This window comes from Prionailurus viverrinus, chromosome B3 (genome assembly GCF_022837055.1).
Source record: "Prionailurus viverrinus isolate Anna chromosome B3, UM_Priviv_1.0, whole genome shotgun sequence".
Lineage (NCBI taxonomy): Eukaryota > Metazoa > Chordata > Mammalia > Carnivora > Felidae > Prionailurus > Prionailurus viverrinus.
Window position 1 is genome coordinate 120,738,903 of NC_062566.1, and position 22,094 is coordinate 120,760,996.

At 38.7% G+C, this 22,094-nt stretch overlaps 1 protein-coding gene across 5 annotated transcripts in view; it reads right to left on the bottom strand.

The window, feature by feature from the left end:
* The window catches only part of CEP128 (centrosomal protein 128), a 389,769-nt gene that overhangs the window by 57,763 nt on the left and 309,912 nt on the right, over window positions 1-22,094 (bottom strand). For 3 of the 5 annotated variants that reach the window (XM_047863629.1, XM_047863627.1, XM_047863625.1), the window contains 2 exons: window positions 17,174-17,223; window positions 4,028-4,117 (listed from right to left, as the gene is read on the bottom strand). In XM_047863629.1, coding sequence (XP_047719585.1) covers window positions 4,028-4,117; window positions 17,174-17,223 — 140 coding nt within the window. Of the gene's footprint in view, window positions 1-4,027; window positions 4,118-12,690; window positions 12,724-17,173; window positions 17,224-22,094 lie in introns of those variants that run through there. The other 2 variants (XM_047863630.1, XM_047863628.1) reach the window with 2 other exon arrangements.

Consider the following 22,094-nt stretch of genomic DNA (forward strand, 5'->3'; position numbering starts at 1 on the left):
TGGGAGTGGAAGGTTAAACAAAAAACAAAGGAAAAAATTCCTTCAATATTTTGAAGAAAAAGTGCTTGGGGGAAGAAAACCTGTTTTGTTGATATAGATTTTTTGTGACCGGATAATCTCCTTTCCACTATTCTTTTCATTCTACCTAAGGAGGGGGAAAGTCTAAGAAACACCTGATATGGCAACATTTAATGTTTACTCTGAAAGATTATACATGTAGTCACTGCATAGTCATTGAGCTCCACTGCGAAGTGGTAGCCATTCTTAACAAAGTGAATATTTCATAAAATTTCTGAGTATCAATAATGCTGTTAGACAATACACTATAATTCATTCCGGCTTGACACATCAAGAAGGGAGAGGCATATGTACTATAAAAACACATAACTTAACCTGCCTTTGCTACTTGGTTACCATGGGTTGGTTGTACACTGGAATTTATAACTGAACCAAGGCAGTTAGTTCATTAGCATCATCGGAGATGAGAAAATATTTGTAGGTTAAATTAGGAAATGAGTGCTATATAGATCATTGGTATCTGAATCCCTGGTCATTAACAGTTTATTTGATTCATCCAAGCCAATCAAGTAGACACATGGATTCGTCTATCTCGCATCTAAGAGATGTAGAGGCCTTCTAGGTCTAAACAATCTGAGTTTTGCCTCTGCGAAGTGTAACTGAACAGGCCTAGTGACTTTATTTTATCACAATAATGCGGCATTTCCCAAGAACGCTTTACATATATCCATTTGCATATGAAAACCAATGGTATATTGGTATAAGAATGGTATAAAAATAATGGTATAAGAATAAAACAAGAGTCTCTCGCTCTTCCAAGTCTAAGGATCTTTAACAGTATAGAATAATTCTGGAAACTTCCCGAGGACTGACGGATGAACAATTTTCAAAAAGCAAGCAAAGATCCACAATGGGGACTCCCTCCATTACTGTTCTAAATCCAAAAAGCCTCTCTTCCGAAAGAAAAATACACTTGGCTTCACCCAGAGAGACCACTGTGTGGCATTTTTCCTGTCAATGCTAACTTTATTTATTTATTTATTTATTTGCTTATTTATATTGTTAACTCTATTTAATTAATACTCACACTTTACCTACTACTTCTTATATGATATAAAATGAAACACAAATATGTGCATTTTTCTCTATGAATTTCCATATGGCAATAAAATGAGTGTTTTGGGGTGCCTGGATGGCTCAGTCAAGTTAAATATCTGACTCTTGATTTAGGCTCAGTGGGCTCCATGCTGACAGTGCAGAGCCTGCTTGGGATTCTCTCTCCTCTCTCTCTCTGCCCCTCCCCACTCATGCTCTCTCTCTTTCAAAATAAATAAATAAACTAAAAAAAAAAAAAGGTGTTTCACGTAGGGATTTAAAATAAATTGAAACAAAATAAAGAGCTAAAAACTGCAAACAACCTTAATGTTGCCACACCAAAAAAAGCTTCAAAATATAGCATAATTTGACCTTGAATACATCAAAGGAAACAATGATCTATACATAAAGTTGCATGTTACTTAAAAGTCAGATAAAATTACTGGACACTTAAGAAAAACTTTTAGAATAAGTGGCATTAGAGCAGCTTGCAGTGGTTTCCTGATCATCCAGAGTTCGTTGTACCCATCTTTTAGATATGTGTAGTCTATCTTAAAAATTTTTTAAAAATATTTATTTATTTTTGGGAGACAGAGAGATAGAGTGCAAGCAGGGGAGGGGCAGAGAAAGAGGGAGACACAGAATCCGAAGCAGGTTCCAGGCTCTGAGCTGTCAGCACAGAGCCTGACACCGGGCTCAAACCCACAAAGCGCAGGGTCACGACCTGGGCCGAAGTTGGACACCTAACTGACTGAGCCACCCAGGTGCCCCACATGTAGTCTATCTTTGTTAATTCATTTCTCTAGCTGCTTATGTGCCGTTTTCAAATAATCTACTACAGGATCCAAACTAACAAAACGGAAACGCTGAAAAGAAAAACGCAGCAAGGTATCAACATTTTGTCTAAAAAGCTGTAAGTACGCCCTTCAACATGTTGACTTATCCAGAAAAGCCGGTTTAAAGGTATGTGTCATTTCCTAACCTAGAGGGAGTACCCAGTAACTTTCCTCATTACCTGCTTTTCACTAGGGGTGTGACAAGTCCCTGATAGAATCAGAAACAGGATTTACGAACAGAGTCAAAATATGTGCTCCACATCCCTGATCTATTCTCTCATCTACTACCAATGATAGAGATGGGAGGCAGCCAGCTGTTCTGTAGGTTTCCTGGGCAACACTCTGGTTGCATTTTTGGTTTTCGATCTTGAGAGGTGATCACTGACCCTTATACTTTGGCACTGTTTGTATCACTGTTTGACCTTGTTCAGAGAAGTTGGAGATTGCGCCTACACCAAAGTGGGATGTGTGCATGTGTCTGTGTGGTGGGGAAGAGGAAGATATGGAAAATGGAGCTGTGGTGATTTATTTTGACAGATTTCACGCTGGAAAATGCAGCCTGAGAGGCGAAGTAGGGTTTTGCTTGAAATCCCTGTAAACACTTCCAGTCGGTTGTGTAACACTAACACCAAAACCTCTCAGATTTACCCTTTGTGTTTCAGATCACAGAACAAAGAAATGAGGTTTCCTTTTTTTTTCCCTTTAAAATGAAGAATCAAATTAAGATTCCTCTTTAACGTACAATGTGGTTCACAGGTGGCTAGAGGTTAAGACTACAAACCAAATAGAGGGCAGAAGACACAGAACTGTCTTTTTCCCAGAACTGTGCAATTCCACGGTGAGTCTGCTGATAATGGGTAACAAGAGTTCAGTGAATGACATCTGGACTGGGGAACAACTAAAAATTATTTGCAGATAATATAAAGGCTATGATGGTGGCTAGGGGCAATGCAAATGACAACCAATGTAATTTCAAAGACTGTCCCCTCAAAAGAGATGCACACACAGAAGTTGAGTAGTAGAGGGAGAAAACCAGCAACCCAGAAACCAACACACTGTATTTCCCCCCCAAAGATTTACATTTAAAAAAGTAAAGTACATGTCTCCAGTGGCGAGGTTAGTCATATATCAGCTGAATATGCTCTGAACTCTTATGCAAATCATACTGCAGTAGTGATTATGGCATAATTTATGAGTAGGTTTGTGTCAGGAAGAATTTGTGGGAAAGAGTAAGGTATGCTTTTTCTTTCAGAGTGTGTATTTGACTGTCACCAAACATAGCTGGCCTAATGAGACTCCCTGAGGCTGCCATCTCCTTTGATTCCCTCAAGGGCACACATCCTCTGGGATTCCAGGTGAAGAATATTCACAAAGAAACCCACATGGAACCCACTGTCCCAAGCGCCTTCTTCCTGAATATTTCAACCCTAGCACTCGATGGTTGACTATCACTCAGGTCACAAACTGAGCCATGAAATGGTACAAGCAAACAGTCCACCTTCGTAATTAAATTGCTTACCTTTGAGCAATTCCAATAATCCTCATCTCAATTTACATGCAGTCATTTATTCAAGTGTTTCAGGAATTAAAGCACCAGGAACCTATGGCTGTCTCACCCTCCTTCCCATACTCCTTCCGTGGGCTTCTGTTCAGTTACCTCTCACTGTTCTATACTAAAGAGAGAGGGTGCTGATAAAGATAATCAGACATAAGCAGATGGTTTCAAAATAATGTATTTGGCTGACACGAGTAAGGTTTTCCTTGCTTCCTATTCCATTTGACTAAGATCAAAACTATTATTAATCTCCATTTCCTGATATACAAGCACAGGTAGGAAGGGAAAGGTAGTTAAAGGATTTAAAATTAGCCTCAGATTATCTGTACTCTGACCATCAATGGTGCACTGTTCTTAGTATCCAAGAAAACCGAGGAAAAACCCCAACAACTTAGTTTCTAGTTACACTTCTGAGATGCATACCTGAAGGCTGACTTAACCTGCATGTCCTAAAATAAAGCAGACGTATTTTGACTATTCAGTTCCAAATATCCTAAATATTCCTACCTATGAAATACTTAACTGCTTTTTCTTCAAATTGAGCTTCATTCTGATTTTTCATTGCAGTCTGACTAGCATCTTCCCAAGATGGAATTTTAAACAGTTGCTTTGGCTGTTTGAGAGAGATGTGAGTAAAGAAAAAAAAGTTGGAAAGCTCTATTGTCTTAAAACATTTGAAAGCACTATTAATAGTCATAGCTATAAAGATAACACTAATACAACTATAATAATTTTTAATGAATTTTTAATTTCTGCATTTAGAAAATTATGTCACACTGTGCTCTTAAAATGTTTCCCCAAATAATTCCTTACTCAACTTACATGCACAAATTTTAGGGAAATCATTACTTGAAGTTGAAAACAGTTTATTCTTCAGGATTATAGAGCTCAAGTATCCTCAGACTGTCTTGCTTTCACATCAAACATCGTTAGATGTAACTAATCCTAAACTCCAAAGTCTACAATGGGAAGGAATAAATAAGGTGGGAGTTTGCTAGCAGGCACACCTGGGCAACTTTAGTCAGTAATGAAAGCTACTTTTAACACTTACAACTTACTTGTTGACAACGGACCACTGATACAGTGTGATCTTCGGAGTTCAGGAAGGTCTGATCACTCAAAATTATGCTTTTCTCCCATTTGCAAAATTATTAGAAATTCTACCAATAGAAATTTATTCTTGCCTCCCCCAGTCTAGTTCATCTTTTAAAAGGCAACAGTCTTGGGAGAGAAAACCATTAAACTAGTTCATTCTAAGGCCGTTCTAACCTGCTGCTTGTTTTTATAGGTCCGTGAGCTAAAAATGGCTTTTACGCTTTTATTTGGCTGAAGAAAAATCAAAGTAAGAATAATATTTTATGACATGTGAAAATTACATGGAATTCAAATTTCAGTTTCCCTAAATTATTTTTATTGGAACACAGTCCATTCAGTTCTTTACATATTGTCTATGGTTGCTTTCTTTCTATAGTGGCAGAGGTGAGTCGTTGGGAGACAGCACATAGCTTGTAAAATTGAAAATATTTAGAATCTGGCCCTTCACAAAAAGTTTGGCAACCCTCTGTTCTAAGGTGTCAGTATCCCATAAAAATTACTTACTGTCTCACAGAAGGAGGTCACCCTATAGCAAAACAACCCCTGTAAGCTTCTGGAAGGAGAAGGTAAGGTGAAAACACATTGACCAAGGACAAGAAATGAAAGACGACAGGAATCAGAAAAATTTTACCCAAATTTTAAACTTTATTTATTTTTTAAAAATTTTTTTAGCATTTATTTATTTTTGAGACAGAGAGAGACAGAGCATGAATGGGGGAGGGTCAGAGAGAGGGAGACACAGAATCTGAAACAGGCTCCAGGCTCTGAGCGGTCAGCACAGAGCGTGACGCGGGGCTCGAACTCACAGACCGTGAGATCATGACCTGAGCTGAAGTCGGACGCTTAACCGACTGAGCCACCCAGGTGCCCCTAAACTTTAAAATAACATTTACAGGTGCCTGGGCGCCAGTCAGTTAAGAGTCCACCTTTGGCTTAGGTCATGATCTCATGGTTCGTGAGTTCCAACCCCACATCAGGCTCTCTGCTGTTAGCACAGAGCCCACTTTGGATCCTCTGTCCCCCTCTCTCCTTCCTCCCTCACTGCTTGTGCTCTCTCTCAAAAAGAAATAAACATTAAAAAAATAACGTTTAAAAGTTGTATATGCATAAATATATATATCCAGAATATAAATCATTCCTCAGGCCATGAAAGTTTCTTTTTTTTGTCCTTTATTCCTTTTATCCATCATTTTTATTCATTCCTTCCAATGTCTTTCCTTTGTTCTTCCCTCCTTCCCTCCCTTTCACTCATTTATTCATTTAATTAATTCATCCATTCATTCACACTTATTGAGGCAGATACTTTGTTGGACATTGGGTGCACAGTTATCAACAAGGGAGATAAGGTCTCTCTGCCTTCATTGAGTTTATATTCGAAAGGAGTAGACTAAGAGATAAATAAAGAGGACACTCAAACACCATGATGGAGAGTGAGGGCAGAGATTTACTTTAGACAGTTTGGCCAGGTTAAATGTCCATGAAGAGGTGACATTTGAGCTGAAACTCAAAGGATGACAATGAGCCATCACTGAAAGAGCTAAGGGAAAGCATTACAGAGAGAGGAAGTAGCAAATGCAAAGGTCCTGGGTTTGTTTAATTTCAGGAGTGACAGGGACACTGGATATTAAAATATCCTTTTAAATTAGCAGTATCATAAAACTCAACACTATTTATTGCAAGCTTATTATGTGCTGACAGTATTTTTCATTTGACATTCCCCAAAACTCTCAATAGGTCAACATTATTAATTTCATTCATTTTGAAAGTCAGAGAAGTAGACTCAAAGACATTAAATGTAGTGAATTCCACATTGTGGTTGAGCTGAGACTGCACATTAAGAAATACATATATGTGTATATTTATATATATGTGTCTATAAAGATGATACCTTTTTTTATTACCATGAGAACTATATTTTGTGTGTGGCAGAGGTTAGGTTTCATACTGGAGGAGTGTTCTAGAGCCTCTTTCTCAAAATTACACAGGCCAGAACAGCATTCCAGAACCCTAATTTTAATAGATGTCAGGTGACAGTGTAACAAAACACATACTATATCACAATAAAATTTAATGTTCAAATAAAAACCATTATTTGCACACATTCTTACAGTTATTTACCATATCCTCAAAAGGGATTGTATTTTTGCCATATGCGTTTCTTAAGTGAGTTGCAACTGCTTCTATTTCTAGGTGTGATATTAGGCCATTTGAAGACACACAGCCAGGGGCACCTGGGTGGCGCAGTCGGTTAAGCGTCCGACTTCAGCCAGGTCACGATCTCGCGGTCCGTGAGTTCGAGCCCCGCGTCAGGTTCTGGGCTGATGGCTCGGAGCCTGGAGCCTGTTTCCGATTCTGTGTCTCCCTCTCTCTCTGCCCCTCCCCCGTTCATGCTCTGTCTCTCTCTGTCCCAAAAATAAATAAACGTTGAAGACACACAGCCAATACCACTGGGGAAATATCAGAAAAAAGGGTAAAGAAAAGCAAAGATCTAAACTTTATTAGCTGTGATGCTGTACAGCTAAATGGCACCTCTATTGTGCTGGTCTCCCAATTCTTTCAGGTCTAGGCTGCAGGAGTTAGATTCATTACAGAGCTCATAAATGGCCTCTGCTCCCCCACCCCTGTTTTACTGGTGACAAATTTATTAGTTCTTTTCTAACAGTGAAATGAGAACTAGGGATTTCAATTACACCCAGAATGTAGTAAAGGCATGGAATCTCTTGTAGGTAATATTTTTCTATTCCATTTTATGAGCAAATATAGAAGTACTGTTAATAGACATTAAATGTTATTTATTAGCATGCTAATAAGCCTTCACACTTTTAAAAGTAAATATTAAACTTCTAACAAATTAAATTTAGAAGAGTAAGTGTAATGCAGATACTCTGGAAAAGGAATGCACTTCAGAATCAATTTTTAAAAACCCAAATCATCAGTGATTATGATAAAAAGACAAAGATATGAAGAGATGCTTATTACTCATTCTTTCAGCTCATTTTATTTTTATCACTTTTTCCACAATTCAAAATTTATGCAAACGTTTTCAATGTTGCCTTTAATTTTTGCCAGAATATTTTGAACCTGGTTTAAAACTGAAATTGAAGAAGCCCAAGGAGGGCTTTAGTAACAACTTTCTTTGGTCTGTTTGTTTAAAGCATGATGAATAAGCAAAAAGAAAAGGTGCAGAATGGAAAAAGAAAAATGACCCTTCTCCTTCCTAGAAGTGTTTGAGATTACTGGATTGCTCATAATCGTGCACCAGGAATTGAAAGTTTCCTCACATGCCAAGAGACAAACACACACACTCACACACACACACACACACACACACACACACACACACACACAGCCCAGTTGCCATGTATACATAAAGCTTAGAGCCTAAGGGTTTGTAAATAGTTTTAAAGTTAAATAGAAAAGCAGTAAGGAGTTTCACTAATATTAGTCCCCACTATTATCTGATTTATTTAATGCATTTTGTACAAGTCATTTACCTTCTTATAGTCTTTTCTTAAGAAGCTAAGAGGTGAGTTAGTATTTTACCACACCAAATTCTTAATATATTTTTCAATGAATCATTCTCTTAGAAGAAAAAGATGGAAGAAATCCAAAGAAACAGAGGCCAAGAACCTAAACAAACAAAGTGTGGAGGTTGTGTTCTCCATAAGCTCTGGAGGCATTGAAACACAGTAGTACAGAAGACAGGCAGATTCTAGTGTAAGTACTAGCCCTGCCAACTACTGGCTGAGCAAGCCAGGGATGTTCTTCATCTGTAAAATGAAAATAAAAGTATTTATCTTCTAGAAGTATCACAAGGAATCAATGACATACATTTAGAAGTTTCAGCAGTGTATGACACAAAAGTATTGTCTACCATTAATATCATTCATTAACAGGCCAGAGGGTCATTTTTTTCTTCTCTTTTGATGCACAGACCATCACCCTTTTGGATCGATTTAGCAAAACCTTGACAGGAACTAACACTTACTAAATCAGTATTCGTTAATAATTAAAACATAATATTAGTGAGTTTTCAAGACCCCAGTCTGGGGAAATCTTTTGCAATATTTCTTTACATTCTGGAGAATGTGCCAGAGATAAGGATGGGAGACAGCTCTACAAGTGAGAACTATTGTTGCTTACAATGATCTTCTATTAATACTTAGAACCTCAGAGATTTGTTTTATTTTTAATTTTTTTAATGTTTATTCATTTTTTGATAGAGAGAGAATGTGAGCAGGGGAGGAGAGAGAGAGAGACACAGAATCTGAAGCAGGTTCCAGGTTCTGAGCTGTCAACACATAGCCTGACGTGGGGCTCGAACTCATGAACTGTGAGATCATGACCTGAGCCAAAGTTGGATGCTTAACCAACTGAGCTACCCAGGCACCCCTAGAACCTCAGAGATTTCACAGTCAATGGAAATGGTTCCAACCAGAAATGTATTATTGCTAACCATTTGTTCCCAAAACTATTGCACACTATAGACATTCCTTAGAACACTGTTTTCACAACTGTCATTGTTATCAGGAGGCAGAAAAATGGAGTGTTAATGGCCTGAATATTTGTGTCCCCCCCAAATTTCACAGGTTGAAATCCTAATCCCGAATGTGTTAATAGGAGATGGGGCCCTAAGTAAGTGATCGGTCATGAGGGTAGAGCCCTCCTGAATGGGCTAGTACCCTTAAAAAAAGATTCCAGAGTGTACTGTCTCTGCTCCTATGATCCAGGAAGTGGCTGGATACTGAATCTGAATCTGCCAACATTACTACTGAACATAGACGGTCAAACTGCCTAGACCCTAGACTTCCTAGTCTCCAGAACTGTGAGAAATAAAGGTTTCTAGTTTAAGACACTCAGTCTATGGTACTTTTGCTATAGCAGCTCAAATGGCAGACACACTATTATTTATCCAAAGTTTGAGGCCTATCCAGGGACGTGACTGAGGAGAATAAGTAGATGCACACATAAAAGAGACTGGTCCTGAAGTAATTACTTAAACTGTAACCCAAATGAAACTGCCACAAATTGTAAGGTGACAGTTGACTACTCCGGAAGCATGGCAAAAACTCCCAGACAAGCTCAACACTGCAAAACATCGTAACAGGCTTAGATGTTTTTCATTTTTCATAAGAAAACATAAGCCATTCTTTCATCAGCTGCAGTGTTCATGGAGCCCACGGTTCAGACTGTGACAAAGGCCCTAAGGGATATTTTCTGGAAGTGTTGCTTTTCATGGAGTCCACTGCAAAGGGGCTGGTATATGGAGACACATAAAATAAATTCCCCCCTTGTGGGAACAATTTATAAAATTTGTAACACTCAGTTGGCTCATTTTCTCTACCAAGTTTTTACAAAACTTTGTCACAGAGTAAAATTTGGGCACTTGAACTCAAAAATTACACTTTATATTTGCATTTTAAAAATGTTTCCAAAGGGCGTCTGTTTGTTTTTAGAGGCTTCTGTAGAAGCTTGACTCAAAGGAAGGAGGCTGCTGAATCCCAAACACTTGTGCTTTGCATCTCTTTGGATAAACAGAACCAGTCACACTTTCATATTTGTTTTATTCTCAAAGGCCATGGTCTATTAATCAACTTCCATACATTCAGACATAGACTACTTCGCTTTCAGGGTATTCTATTTTCCAGTTTTACTGCTATAGATTCAGAATTAAAATTAAGTTGCAAATTTTAGGTAAAATAGAGTGATAAAATTTAGTGGTCATTAAAGTTTCAAGTAGAATGTATTTTACTGAGCTTGGTTCCCTGTTCTCCTGAGGCCTCTTGACATAGTAAATGGAAGTGTGCAAATCTAATTGGCTGAGACCTTGCTTGACCCTAATACAGACTGCTAACGTTTCATCTCTGGTGAGACCTCATACCGAATTTAAGCTTGGTAAGCTTCTTTACCTTGAGCAAACAGATTTTAATGGGCCATTAAGCCACCCAGCCCTGAAAGTGGCAAGTGTTGCCCAATCCTCCAACCCCCATAATCACCCATGTTTTGCATGGTTTATGTCATTGGTTACAAACAGGTATGTTTTTTTAAATCATATATCACAAAAAGAAATACAGACATACAGTGATTTGCCTACATTCTTGCATCTTGGGAAGAATATGTAGGTGTGCATTACGTGCTGATTTCCAGAAGTATGGAAGTTGCATTTTAACTCTCATGAGTTATCCTACAGAATAGGAGGATACTGCATTTACCTTCTAGTTTAATAAAGACTTGAACAATCAATCATAATCTATCAATTTATTCAAATCGGGACTTCTAAAAATGTACCATAGAATCTTCTAAGCAAATTACAACTTCCAAGGAAATTTAAGAATTGCTTTAACCAATCCTTCAGTTCTTCTAGAGATTCAGTGTTAGAACACAGCATCCTACTTCATCCTTACTTTCCCTTCTAAATAAACTCAAGGACTCTTAGCAGCCCATCTCTGCATTTCTACCTGTAATCTCTAAAATCCCCAAATCACTATGTGGTTTGAAAGTACAGGCTGTGGGCATTCTACAGTCAGGAAGAAATGACTGACAGCAAAATCGTGGAAATTATCCAGTTGGTCTGTTGACTATCCCAGTTTATCACATGGTTGTTCACCAGGAGGATTGGCCATCTATGGGTACTACTCAGATATTAATGCACGATCCTGCCAGCCTCCGCCAGGGTGATTTATCTACCCATGTCAGCTTTTTGTCTTTGGTGTTTTTCTTGCCCAGTTTATTTACAATGATGTATCTGCCAACTCTACACTGGAATTCTTTTGCATATTATAATTCCCCTATATTAATATTTATTAGACTTGTTCCAAAAGAACTAAGAAATTCAATTCTATTTTTTCCTCAAACACCATGTTGTCATAGGCTATTCCATAAGTAGCTGAAATGAAGTAATGGCTGAGGAAAAGATTATCTTCCCCTTCTACTCATTTCAAATGCTTTCCCTGAGCACTACTGGAGTGACAAAAACAAAATCAAACACCTGCCCCTCCACTCCCCCAAAAGTTTCTAAAAATATAAATCAAATCCTTCAAATGGCAGGTTCCAGCTATTTTTAAAAGCTACCTGGGAAAGAAATTAAGTATAATTATGGGTCATCTGAAAAATAGCATGTCACAGTAATGCCACTTAATATCCTTCAAGGGCATCTGTAGCTTCTGGAATGTCTCAGAAAAAAATATATTACTGCAAAAAAAAACCCCACAAACCCAATGCTTTTAATTAAATGAAGGATTCAGCTCATTTCTAATGAAAATACTGATACTAAAGAAACTGTGTCTAGAAATATTTGTGACATTTATAGATCCTACAACTAGAAAGTTTCCTTCCTTTTTCCTCTTAAAAAATGATTGATGTTCATATTTGGCCCATATAATCAATTTCATTATCGCCACATTGTGACTTTTTTCACTGTTTCATTATATTTAATAGCTATCCAAAGACACAACACTCTCTTTAGCATAATCTGACTAAAATCTTCATTTAAAATCATGATTGCCCATGGAGGGAGTGAGTAGAGTCAGAGAGAGGGAGAGGGTGGCTCTGGGAAGGCAAAGGGACATTTGTTACTTTATTCCATTATGCAGCACCATGTCTGGTGCACAGTAGGTACAAACAATAGTCAGTGTGTGGAATTAATATTTATAGAAGACCCGCAGGCACCAAGGTTTATGCATTTCTTATCCCAATTAATCCTCTCTAAGGTCCTTTTAAGTCAGTATTATTACTGTCCCCAATTTATAGACATGGATATTGCCTCAAAGTGAAGTGAAGATGGCTTAGTAAAAGAGGAAAGTGAATAGGAAAAATCATGTGGACAATCATCTGGTTTTATCTTATTTGACATAAAATGAGTTAGCATATGAGGCGGGCATATGCGTTTTCCAGATACTCTGTTTAGTGACTGTCTGTCCTAGGTAGCATTTTGAAGCTTTTTGTAACCAAGCAGGGTACTCCTTTGGTGTGATTTGCGCTCTGGGGTTCACAAAGCAAGAAAGTGATGAAAGGTGAGTCAGGTAGGTTGGTAGTTGACAAAAACGAAAACAAAAAACAATAGCAGCACCTACCATTCATTACCAGTCATCACAAGTAAGGTGGCAGTCACTGAATATTTTTCACCTAAATTGAGGGAAACGGATTACCTTTTGTGTCTATTTAAAACATTTCAGCTGATCTCAGAGAGGATTAAATAAAGGATTTGCTTGTTTCAATATACCTAAAACCCATATGCAAATAGGACTCTGATACCATACCACACATTTATGGTCAAAGACAATACTTTGTTTTTAAGAAGAGCAGCAAACAATGTAACTGCAAATGAATGCCACACACACACACACACACAACCTAGCCAGACAATATTAAGCTCCAGTGAAGAATTCTGGTAATTACCAGCTGTATTTTAGAAATCACTGTTAAATATGTTTGTCTCCATTGTTTGTGATTCTTCTTAAGATTGAAAACACTCTTCTCTCTGCTGCCTGCCTCCCTCGCCATTTTTTCCTTTTCTTTGCCCACTGTTTCTTGCTACTCGTGCCAAATTACTCACTTACTGACCTTTTGGTTCAATACTACATTCAAAGAGGGAGGGGAAACAGAGCAAGATAGAGAAAAGGAGGGAGAGTGAAATCAAGTGTGTGTGTGTGTGTGTGTGTGTGTGTGTGTGTGTGTGTATACACAGGAATGCTAGAACTTAGGAGCACCCCCACTAAAAAAAAATTTTTTTTAACAGAAAATGAACTCTAGGACAGGGATGGTTATTGTTTTTTAATGGGTAGAACTTACTGAGACCACAAATTGGTGCTAAATACGAGTCCAGAAATGTGGAATTCATTTGCTTACTAAGTAACAAAAATTCACTGAGTACCTACTATGGTGAGGCGCTGTGCTAAATAGTAGATATTTGGGAACGTGAAAGAGGAGAGTGGCTCCACAGGTTTGAAAGGAAATTACCACTTATTGTATGGTAAATTTTAACTTTAAAATCTAAGCCCCTTATCCATGTAGATTCAAGAATTTAACAAATATTTACCCAGTTTTATTGACTATTTCGCCCTTGAAATATTATTTGTCATGCTTCATGATACTATGCTCTTCTGGGATTTTTCTCTATGTCTTAGACTGCTTTGCAGGATTTTCATCCTTAGCTTGAAATTTAAGAGTTAGTGTGTTCCCTATGTCTCTGGCCTAAATTTTCATCTCTTTAATCTACATACTTCCCCTGGGGAGTTTTCATTGCTCCTATGACATTTTTTTTTAAGTAAGCTCTATGCCTAATGTGGGGCTCGAACTCATGACCCTGAGATCAAGGTTGCATGCTCCACCGACTGAGTCAGCTAGGTGCCCCACTCCTAGGAATTTGAGTACCATCTACATGATATGGAGACCAATCTGACAACAACAAACTCTGCATGTTCAATTTTCGCCTTCTGAGCTCTAGCCTCCGGTATGAACCCTCCTTTTGACACTGCCACTTGGATGTTTCAAGGCCCCCAAAGTGAAAATATCAAAAAGTGAACTAATCAACTTCCGCTTCTCTCACTGACTAGCACAACCATCTGCAAAGTTGCCCAATCAAGAAACCTTGGAGTCATTCTTAACCCTTTTATTTCCTGGCAACCAATCTCAAAGTTCCATGGAGTTTTAGATCTTAAAATATAGTAGGAAACCACCCACTCCTCTTCATGCTCTCTGTTACCACCCAATCCAGGTCACTATCCTCTGTTGTCAAGATTCCCAGAAATGTCTGCTTAACTGGTCCCTCTGGTTTCAATCTTGAATATTCCCAATTATTTTGGACTTTACAACCAGTTAGTTACCTATTAAAAATTCAGACTTGATCATGTTGTTGTTTTGCTTCAAATTTTTAACTGGTTTCCCATATTCCAAAGGTAAAATTATAACTCCTTTATGAGGTTCTTTAGACCTCTGCTTACCTTATCAACTACAGTTTTGCTTTTTCTCTCTCAATGCTACATTCTACCATACCAAACTTCTTTTACTTCCTCAAACATGAAATTGATGTTCTTTTCCTTCCTTCACATTGCCTAAAACTCTTCCAATCTTCCCTCCAAACTTGCCAGAGCATTTAAATATTGGCTTCCTTTGGGAAACCTACTTGGTTTGCTACTCACCCTACCCACCTTCAACCCTCTACACGTCCACCCAACCTATCCTATCTCTACCAAAGACATGTGTTCTTATTATATGTTCCCACAGTGACTCATATCCCCTCTCATATCATTTTTAATTATTTTATTATACACCATTTATTATTATATAACAGATACTTTCCCAGGGAAGGAATGCATCCAGTAGAAGCAGCTTGCCTTTGTATCCCTAGCACTCAGTACAGTGTTACACAGAACTGGTGCTCAACAAGCATTTGTTCAATGAATATATGACACATCTTTTACTTGGAGAAAACTGGAAAGGGTATAAACACCCCTCTATCCTTAAGGAGGATAACATTAAATACAGAATGTCTGTTATACATAATTATATGATGATAATGAGTAAATAAAACTGACTCCAATTTGGATACATGGGGATTTGTTAACATTGCAAATTGGAATTAAATATTTATCTCTCTCTTCTAGGATAATCTAATCCACACTAAATACTTCTGGAAGACAGTTTTATGATTTTATATTATAGATGAGAAAATAGGCACAGCAAAGTTAATTGAGTTACCCAAAGTTGCCCAGAAGCAGAACCACTATTAAAATTCAAAGCTGTCAATTTCTAATCCTTTGCTATTGTTGTTTTTGTTTTTGAAACTATTTTGCCTTTGACTCCCCAAAGTTCTGTGTGATTATAGGACTTCAGCCTAAATACTTTGTCTTCTCAAAAGTATCACCTGTGGTATTTCTATTTGAATACAGAAACTTAGGAATATAGGTCTTTTTGCTGAATTTTCCTCGTGTTAAAATGAAAGGTTTTCGGAGATGTGTCTCTGTACTCTTGTACATTCTCAGAGGTGTCAGTTTCTTTGTTCTTAATGGAGTGTTACTATCGGGCACTAATTACCACTACAAAGTGCCAACATTGAACTTTCCTGCTGCTGGACATCATACTGGATACTCTACATCTATACATGTCCATTGTTAGTTGGCTGGTGCATTCTACTGCACTTGCTGGACATTTTGGTAGAAAATGCTACCAGTTCTTCATAAATATTTGAGCAGAAACTTAGGCTATTAAATTTAACAGGATTACCAGTTCCAGCATTTGTATTGTGAGAGACATAAACTTAAAAAGGTTTGTGCTGTCATTTCAAAAGGCCATGTATGTACTATGTACTCAATAAATAGGTTTCTATGTGCTATTGTGGGCAAATACAATGTATAACCACAGAGCCTTAAAAAGACTTTATTGCCTTCTCAATATATATATTTAGTATACATAGAAGCTTTGCTTTTCATAACTCTGATATTAATTTCTCAGAGATAGACAAGATGAGTATACACTTGAGATTTTTCCTAGCCCCAGACAGGACCAACCAGGGCTGTTTCTTTTCAACCTGACTATAGCTCAAGATGTTAAAAGAATTTACTCTGTACAGAATTGTGGCCAACACATGCCACTTTTTTTAAGTATATAGAACTACACTCTTCTTCATCATTTTTAGATTAATATAATTTTCTTTTAACAAATACACCATTAATTAGAAGAATCCCCAATTACAGAACATTCCCCTTGCTCTTTGGGCTTCATTTGACCCATCCTTCATTTGCCAGAAGCAAACATCTTTACCCCTAAGCATTCAAGCTAGCTCATTAAATCACTCTTCAGTCCCACCTTACAGCTTCCAGGCCCAGGAAGAACTCTAAATGTCCCAACTATTTACTGTTTTTAATCCCCAATGCGACATTAAGTGAATTGGTTCTGTCATGTGAATATAACTGATTATGTTTCCCCTAATAAAGACAGACCCTTGAGTTATCCATTTGCAAGTGAGCCCAATGTAAAAGGAAGAGAGAACTACTACTGTCAGATGCCAAGTTAACATCAATTGCTCATGCCATGGAACTGCCAATTAAAATTCTGGAGTAATCTTTCAAACACAGTTTTCCAGCCCGAGAACTGTGTATAAATCCATAGTGAATTAAGAGGCATAAAAGGTAAATCTTAAGCTCCATACATGTGTTAATATTCTCGGTTGGTCATTGGTAGATGACATTCATGGAGTCAGAACAGTCCTGACTTTCACTTGGAATGTGCCTTCCCTGAATTCATCCTCGTTTATCAGCCCTGTTCTGGGGGAAGTGACTTTGCAAAGATGTTGCTTTCATTTCTTAATGCTGCACCTCCCATTAAGCTCTACCAAGAAATAAAGGTTCCTTTCAAGAGTAGCACAGGGGCTGAGTTGGCTTCCTGTTTCAGGAGATTATTAAATGTTCTCAAACACTTCTAAAAGGAAGCAAATTCCAACTTAGGCTTTAAAATTCAGACTTATTTTTCACTCCATTTGGCATTGTGGTCTGAATGTGATAACAATAAAGCCTAACAGAGTAAAACAAATGTTTTTATCCCAAAGATACCTGACCTATGGGAGAATTTACTTTACCTGCAGAGATTCCATTTCTTCATCTTTTCTGTGGGTCTCCTCCAGGAGATCTGTAAGAAAGTAAAATACCCATCAGGATAATGTGAAAATGAGCTGCCTCTTACTATCAAACCCAATTCAGTCAATAGCTTGTATAAACTGTTGCCTGGAAAGAGAATTTTGTGTTTAAGTGTGAAAAGGAATGCAAAAGAAATGCCCTCTGATCCCAACTGATAGGATGGGGCAGAGCTCTGGACTCTACCAATCCTAAGCTAGATGAGAAGCCCTGGGAGGTCTTGACTCTGATGGAGACACCAGAGAATAAAACTGACTAAATTACAAATCCAAAATCATATCAATATTTTAGGAATTTGGCCCAGTGCTGATATAACTCCAAAGTAATACAACATTTTCTTTAAAAAAAACACTTTTTTTTAAATGAAAAATGAGAAACAAACTATTTGCTCTTAAAATAAGCTTCCAAGCCAAGTTCCACCTCCAGAGTCAATTTTTATAACCAAATTAAAACATCTTAGAATAATGGGTGTTATTAATGGAAGCAGAACACCACCTTAGCTGTAAAGTCATATTAATTATCATCTCACGCTGAGAAGGTGGGAAGCATTGAAGCTACATCTGACCAAGAGCTTGGCATCATCTCAGAGAAATTAGTGGCTGGAAGGGAGGGTAGTCAACTGAAGAGAGTTCTGTCTAAATGCATGTATACAGCTATGGTATCTCAGTGCCCCACATTAATTTACAAACTTGCTATAAAGGAAAATATATTTGGCAAGCAGAATTTTCTGCCTGCAGCTTTACCACCCTGTGCTATGATCTTATTAGATCTCACAAACCTAAAGAGGGCTGGGTTGAGTCAGAAGTTGGATGAAAACAGGCAAGAAACACCTACAGCAGTGCACATTAATATTAGCATTTGCCTTGCTCTATGATTGATATTGCTCACCAAGAGGCTATGCTGCACAAAAGGAAACTATAACTTACAGAAATTCAATATATATCCCAGAAAGGCAAATGCAAATGTTTTTTAGCATGTGCTATACTACATACAGCAGGAAGCAATAGTATAGTGAGTAAGTAGCCAAGTCATACTGGTATAGGTCATAGCTGAACAGGCTGAAACTTCAGGAAACCTGGTAGATGATATAACTGATGATGAGACTGGATGGCTAATTCAGCTACAGAGGAATTGCAAACAATCCCCTCAAGACACAATGCACTGGGATTCAGGGTAACAGGTAATTTTTGCTCTGAATCCCACAGAAGAGTTAACTTTGGCTCCTAAACCTTCCATAATCAGAGTTACATCAAAAAAGCGAGAGGAGAAAGTCCATGCATTAGGCTGTACTTTTAAGGGGGTTTTTGTAGGCTTATCAGGTTCTTTAACAATACAGAAACCAACTTTGAGTGTGGTAGATGGTTTAAGTGCCTTCGAAAATTCCTCATTCTGAATCCTTACTCATTCGCATTGTGACAATGCAGCTACTACCATCAAGAGGTCACGTTCATCTACTTTCTACCTCTCACATCTGGGCTTGATTTGCTAAGGAGAATACAGCAGAAGCATCTCTGTGCCAATCTGTACTGACAGTTCAAGAGGCCTTGCAGATTTTCATTTTTCTACTTGGAACTCTACGAACAAGCCCAGGACAGCCTGCTAGATGACAAAAGCCCAGGACTCTTCCCACCTAAGATGCCCTGCAGGTTGCCTTAACTGGCAGCTAGCAAATGCCCAGAAGCATAGCTGTTCATCTGGCCTGAAGATGACCACAGAGGACTCAGAAGGGGATCCCAGTAGAGACCAGACAAACTGCCTAGCTGAGTCCAGGGCCAAGTCCAATTCACAGAATCCAGACCTAAAGAATGGAATTGGGGGATGGTTTGGTACCCAGCACTTGTTAACTTACAGCAACCAGTTGTTAACTGTACAGGAAGCTTTCAGATTTATCAGAAGTATATAAGAGTAATTAATAGATACCTGGGAGAAAGGATCTTGACTCTGCAGAGAATAACAACTGGTCTTGAAGGCTAGGGATGTAAGTAGCATGAACTAATGAGCATTTTATCCTGGGTGTCTCTAATCTTTGTGTCACTCCACTCAAATTCCATGAAGAGAGGAGCTAATGAGACTCACTCACATCTCTTGACTACTGTTTGGCTAGGGGAAAGGATGGAGCACCTTCACTGATAATCCCAGGAAGACGAGGAGCAGGAAGGATAGTTTCTATATACAAGATTAGGAGCTTCTCTAAGTTAGGCCCCCTCTAGTGAATTACACTGTTAAATGGGACATTGGACCTGGAGTGGTGGACAGTAGGGTTCATCAACCAATCAAAGAAAACTGATCTCATTCCACCAGAGTCAGCTTGGTACAGCAAACACCAAACAGCTAAAACTTACTGGATAATTAATGGGTATTGGATCTCCTATAGAGTCAAGCTCAACTCACAGATTTGATAAAATTATAAATGTAAAGAAGCTCCATCACCCTCAGAACTTCATAGTATTATTGCAACTTCAAAATTATGTTCTCTATTTTCTCCAAATGCATAGAGATCAAGCTGCTTTCCAGCAAAGCTAATCCCATTGCAACCCTTGATTTTGGACAATTGAACAAAAACGACTACAGAGATTACTACAATTGGCATTTAAAATATAGAACTCCTGGGGTGCCTGGGTAGTTCAGTCGGTTAAACATCCAACTTCGGCTCAGGTCATAAGCTCACAGTTCGAGTTTGAGCCCCACAGCAGGCTTCTCTGCTGTCAGCACAGAGCCTGCTTTGGTGCCTCTGTCCCCCCTCCCTCCCACCCTCCCTCCGCTGGTTCTTTCTCTCTCTAAATAAATAAATAAATAAATAAACAAACTCAAATAAACGCAAATAAACAAATAAAATAAAATAAAATAAAATAAAATAAAATAAAATAAAATAAAATAAAATAAAATAAAATAGAACTCCTAGAGGTGCCTGCTTGGCTCAGTTGGTTAAGCGTCTGAGTTCGGCTCAGGTCATGATCCCATGGTTTGTAAGTTCAAGCCCTGCATTGGGCTCTGTTCTGATGGTGTTGCACCTCCTTGGGATTCTCTTTCTCCCCCTCTCTCTCTGCTCCTCCCCCACTCATACTTTCTCCCTCTCTCAAAATTAATAAATTAAAAAAAATTTTTTTAATAAAAATATAGAACTCCTGGGCTTTGGGGAATGATGGCAGAGTAGGAGAATCCTAAGCTCACCTCATCCTATGGAAACAACTAGGTAATACCCACATCAGTGTAAATAATCCAGGAAATGATTCAAAGACTGGCAGAATGGACGCTTCACAGCTAAACATAGAGAAGAGGCCACATGGAAGAGGGTAGGAAGGGCAGAGATAGACTGGGAGCTAAACAGGTCCTCAGACTATGCTCAGGAGGCAGGGACACAGTGTGCACAGAGAGGGGAAAGAAACAGACCCTCAGACCAGGCGCCCAGGCCTGGGGAACCTGCACGGGGAAGAGGAATTCCTGTAACATTTGACTTTGCAAACTAGAGGGGCACAATTTTGGGAGTTCAGTCAGTGGTATGGCCAGTGGCACTTAATACCTGGAACCTGAAAAATAACCAGGCTGGACTCTGGGAGAGCCTGGAGGGTGAGAGGAAACTGAGTCTCCTGGTTTACTGTCTTAAAGAGACAGTAAAACAAAGAGCCTTGCAAAGATATAGCATAAAAGCAATAGTTTGAAAAATGCCTGAGTATGAAATAAAAAATCTCAGAGTATATACTGGACAGGCAGGGATCGTTAGGGCACTTCTCTAAGAATAAAAGAGCTAGGGGGTACCATTTCCCTCTCCCCTGCCCCCAGCCTAGACACACAGATACCTGCGGGAACCAGCGAGGCACCAACACTTGTTACCTAACTTGCTAACAGCATGTCTCGCCACAGCGTCCTCCTGTATATGTGCCCCCTCCAGCTAGGCGTCAACTCAAGCCCAAAGTGGCCCCAGGATGGACCACTAACAACAAAGGGAACAAACCCTGCCCAGGACAGGCAAAAATGAGTAGAGTTTCTCTCCTGAAGCCACAAGTTTATATTAGCCTGGTGCTTCCAAGGCTGTACTTTGTACTATGCTTAAACGAACCTGTAAAACAGCAAAGCTGGTAAAGAAGAAAATAGAGCCAAGAGACAAAGAGTTGGCTGAGGACCAGATCCACCCTTGCCTGAACCCCACAAATCTCCCGAACTTCTAGCTCTCTCTCCCTCCAACTCTCTGTTTCCCTTCTTTTTCCTTTCTTCTTTCCTTCCTTCCGTCCTTTCTTCCATCTTTCTCTTCCCTCCCTCCCTTCCTTTCCTTCGTTTTACTTATACTTAAATTAGGTTTAGTTGGATTGCCATCAGTTTTAAAAGTCTCTGGTTGTATAGCTGTACTGAACTTTTTTATCTTTATTCAGAAACTTGGAGAACTCGAAATTGGCAAGAATGTTCTGTTATACAGGGAAGCATTTCATCCTACAATAAATACAGAGAAGGCAAATGATTTGCCCAAGATTACCTAGTTAGTGCTAAAGCCACAGCTAGCACTTTGCTCTCTAATCTTCTTGCTGTATATATCATATCGTGCTCTCATTTGTACCACTCAGTGCTTAATTGTACCTTTCTTCATACTGTTATTTTAAAAATTGCACATGTTCCTACTCCTCTGATTTCCTTTAGGAGTTCTCTGATGTCAACAATCAGGGCTCCGATGTCTTCATATCCATATCCTCCCTAACTACTGCCTCTCTACGGTTGCTATTTAACTTGGATCCCCCAAATTGTCTTCTCCACCAACATCACTGCTCTGTGCAATTGCTCACTTGTTAGTTCCTTTGTTCAAGTACATGCCTTTGGGATGATGAACGGGGTTATTAACCTGTGACGAGAAAATATGGCCAGTGGGCCCTGCTGAGA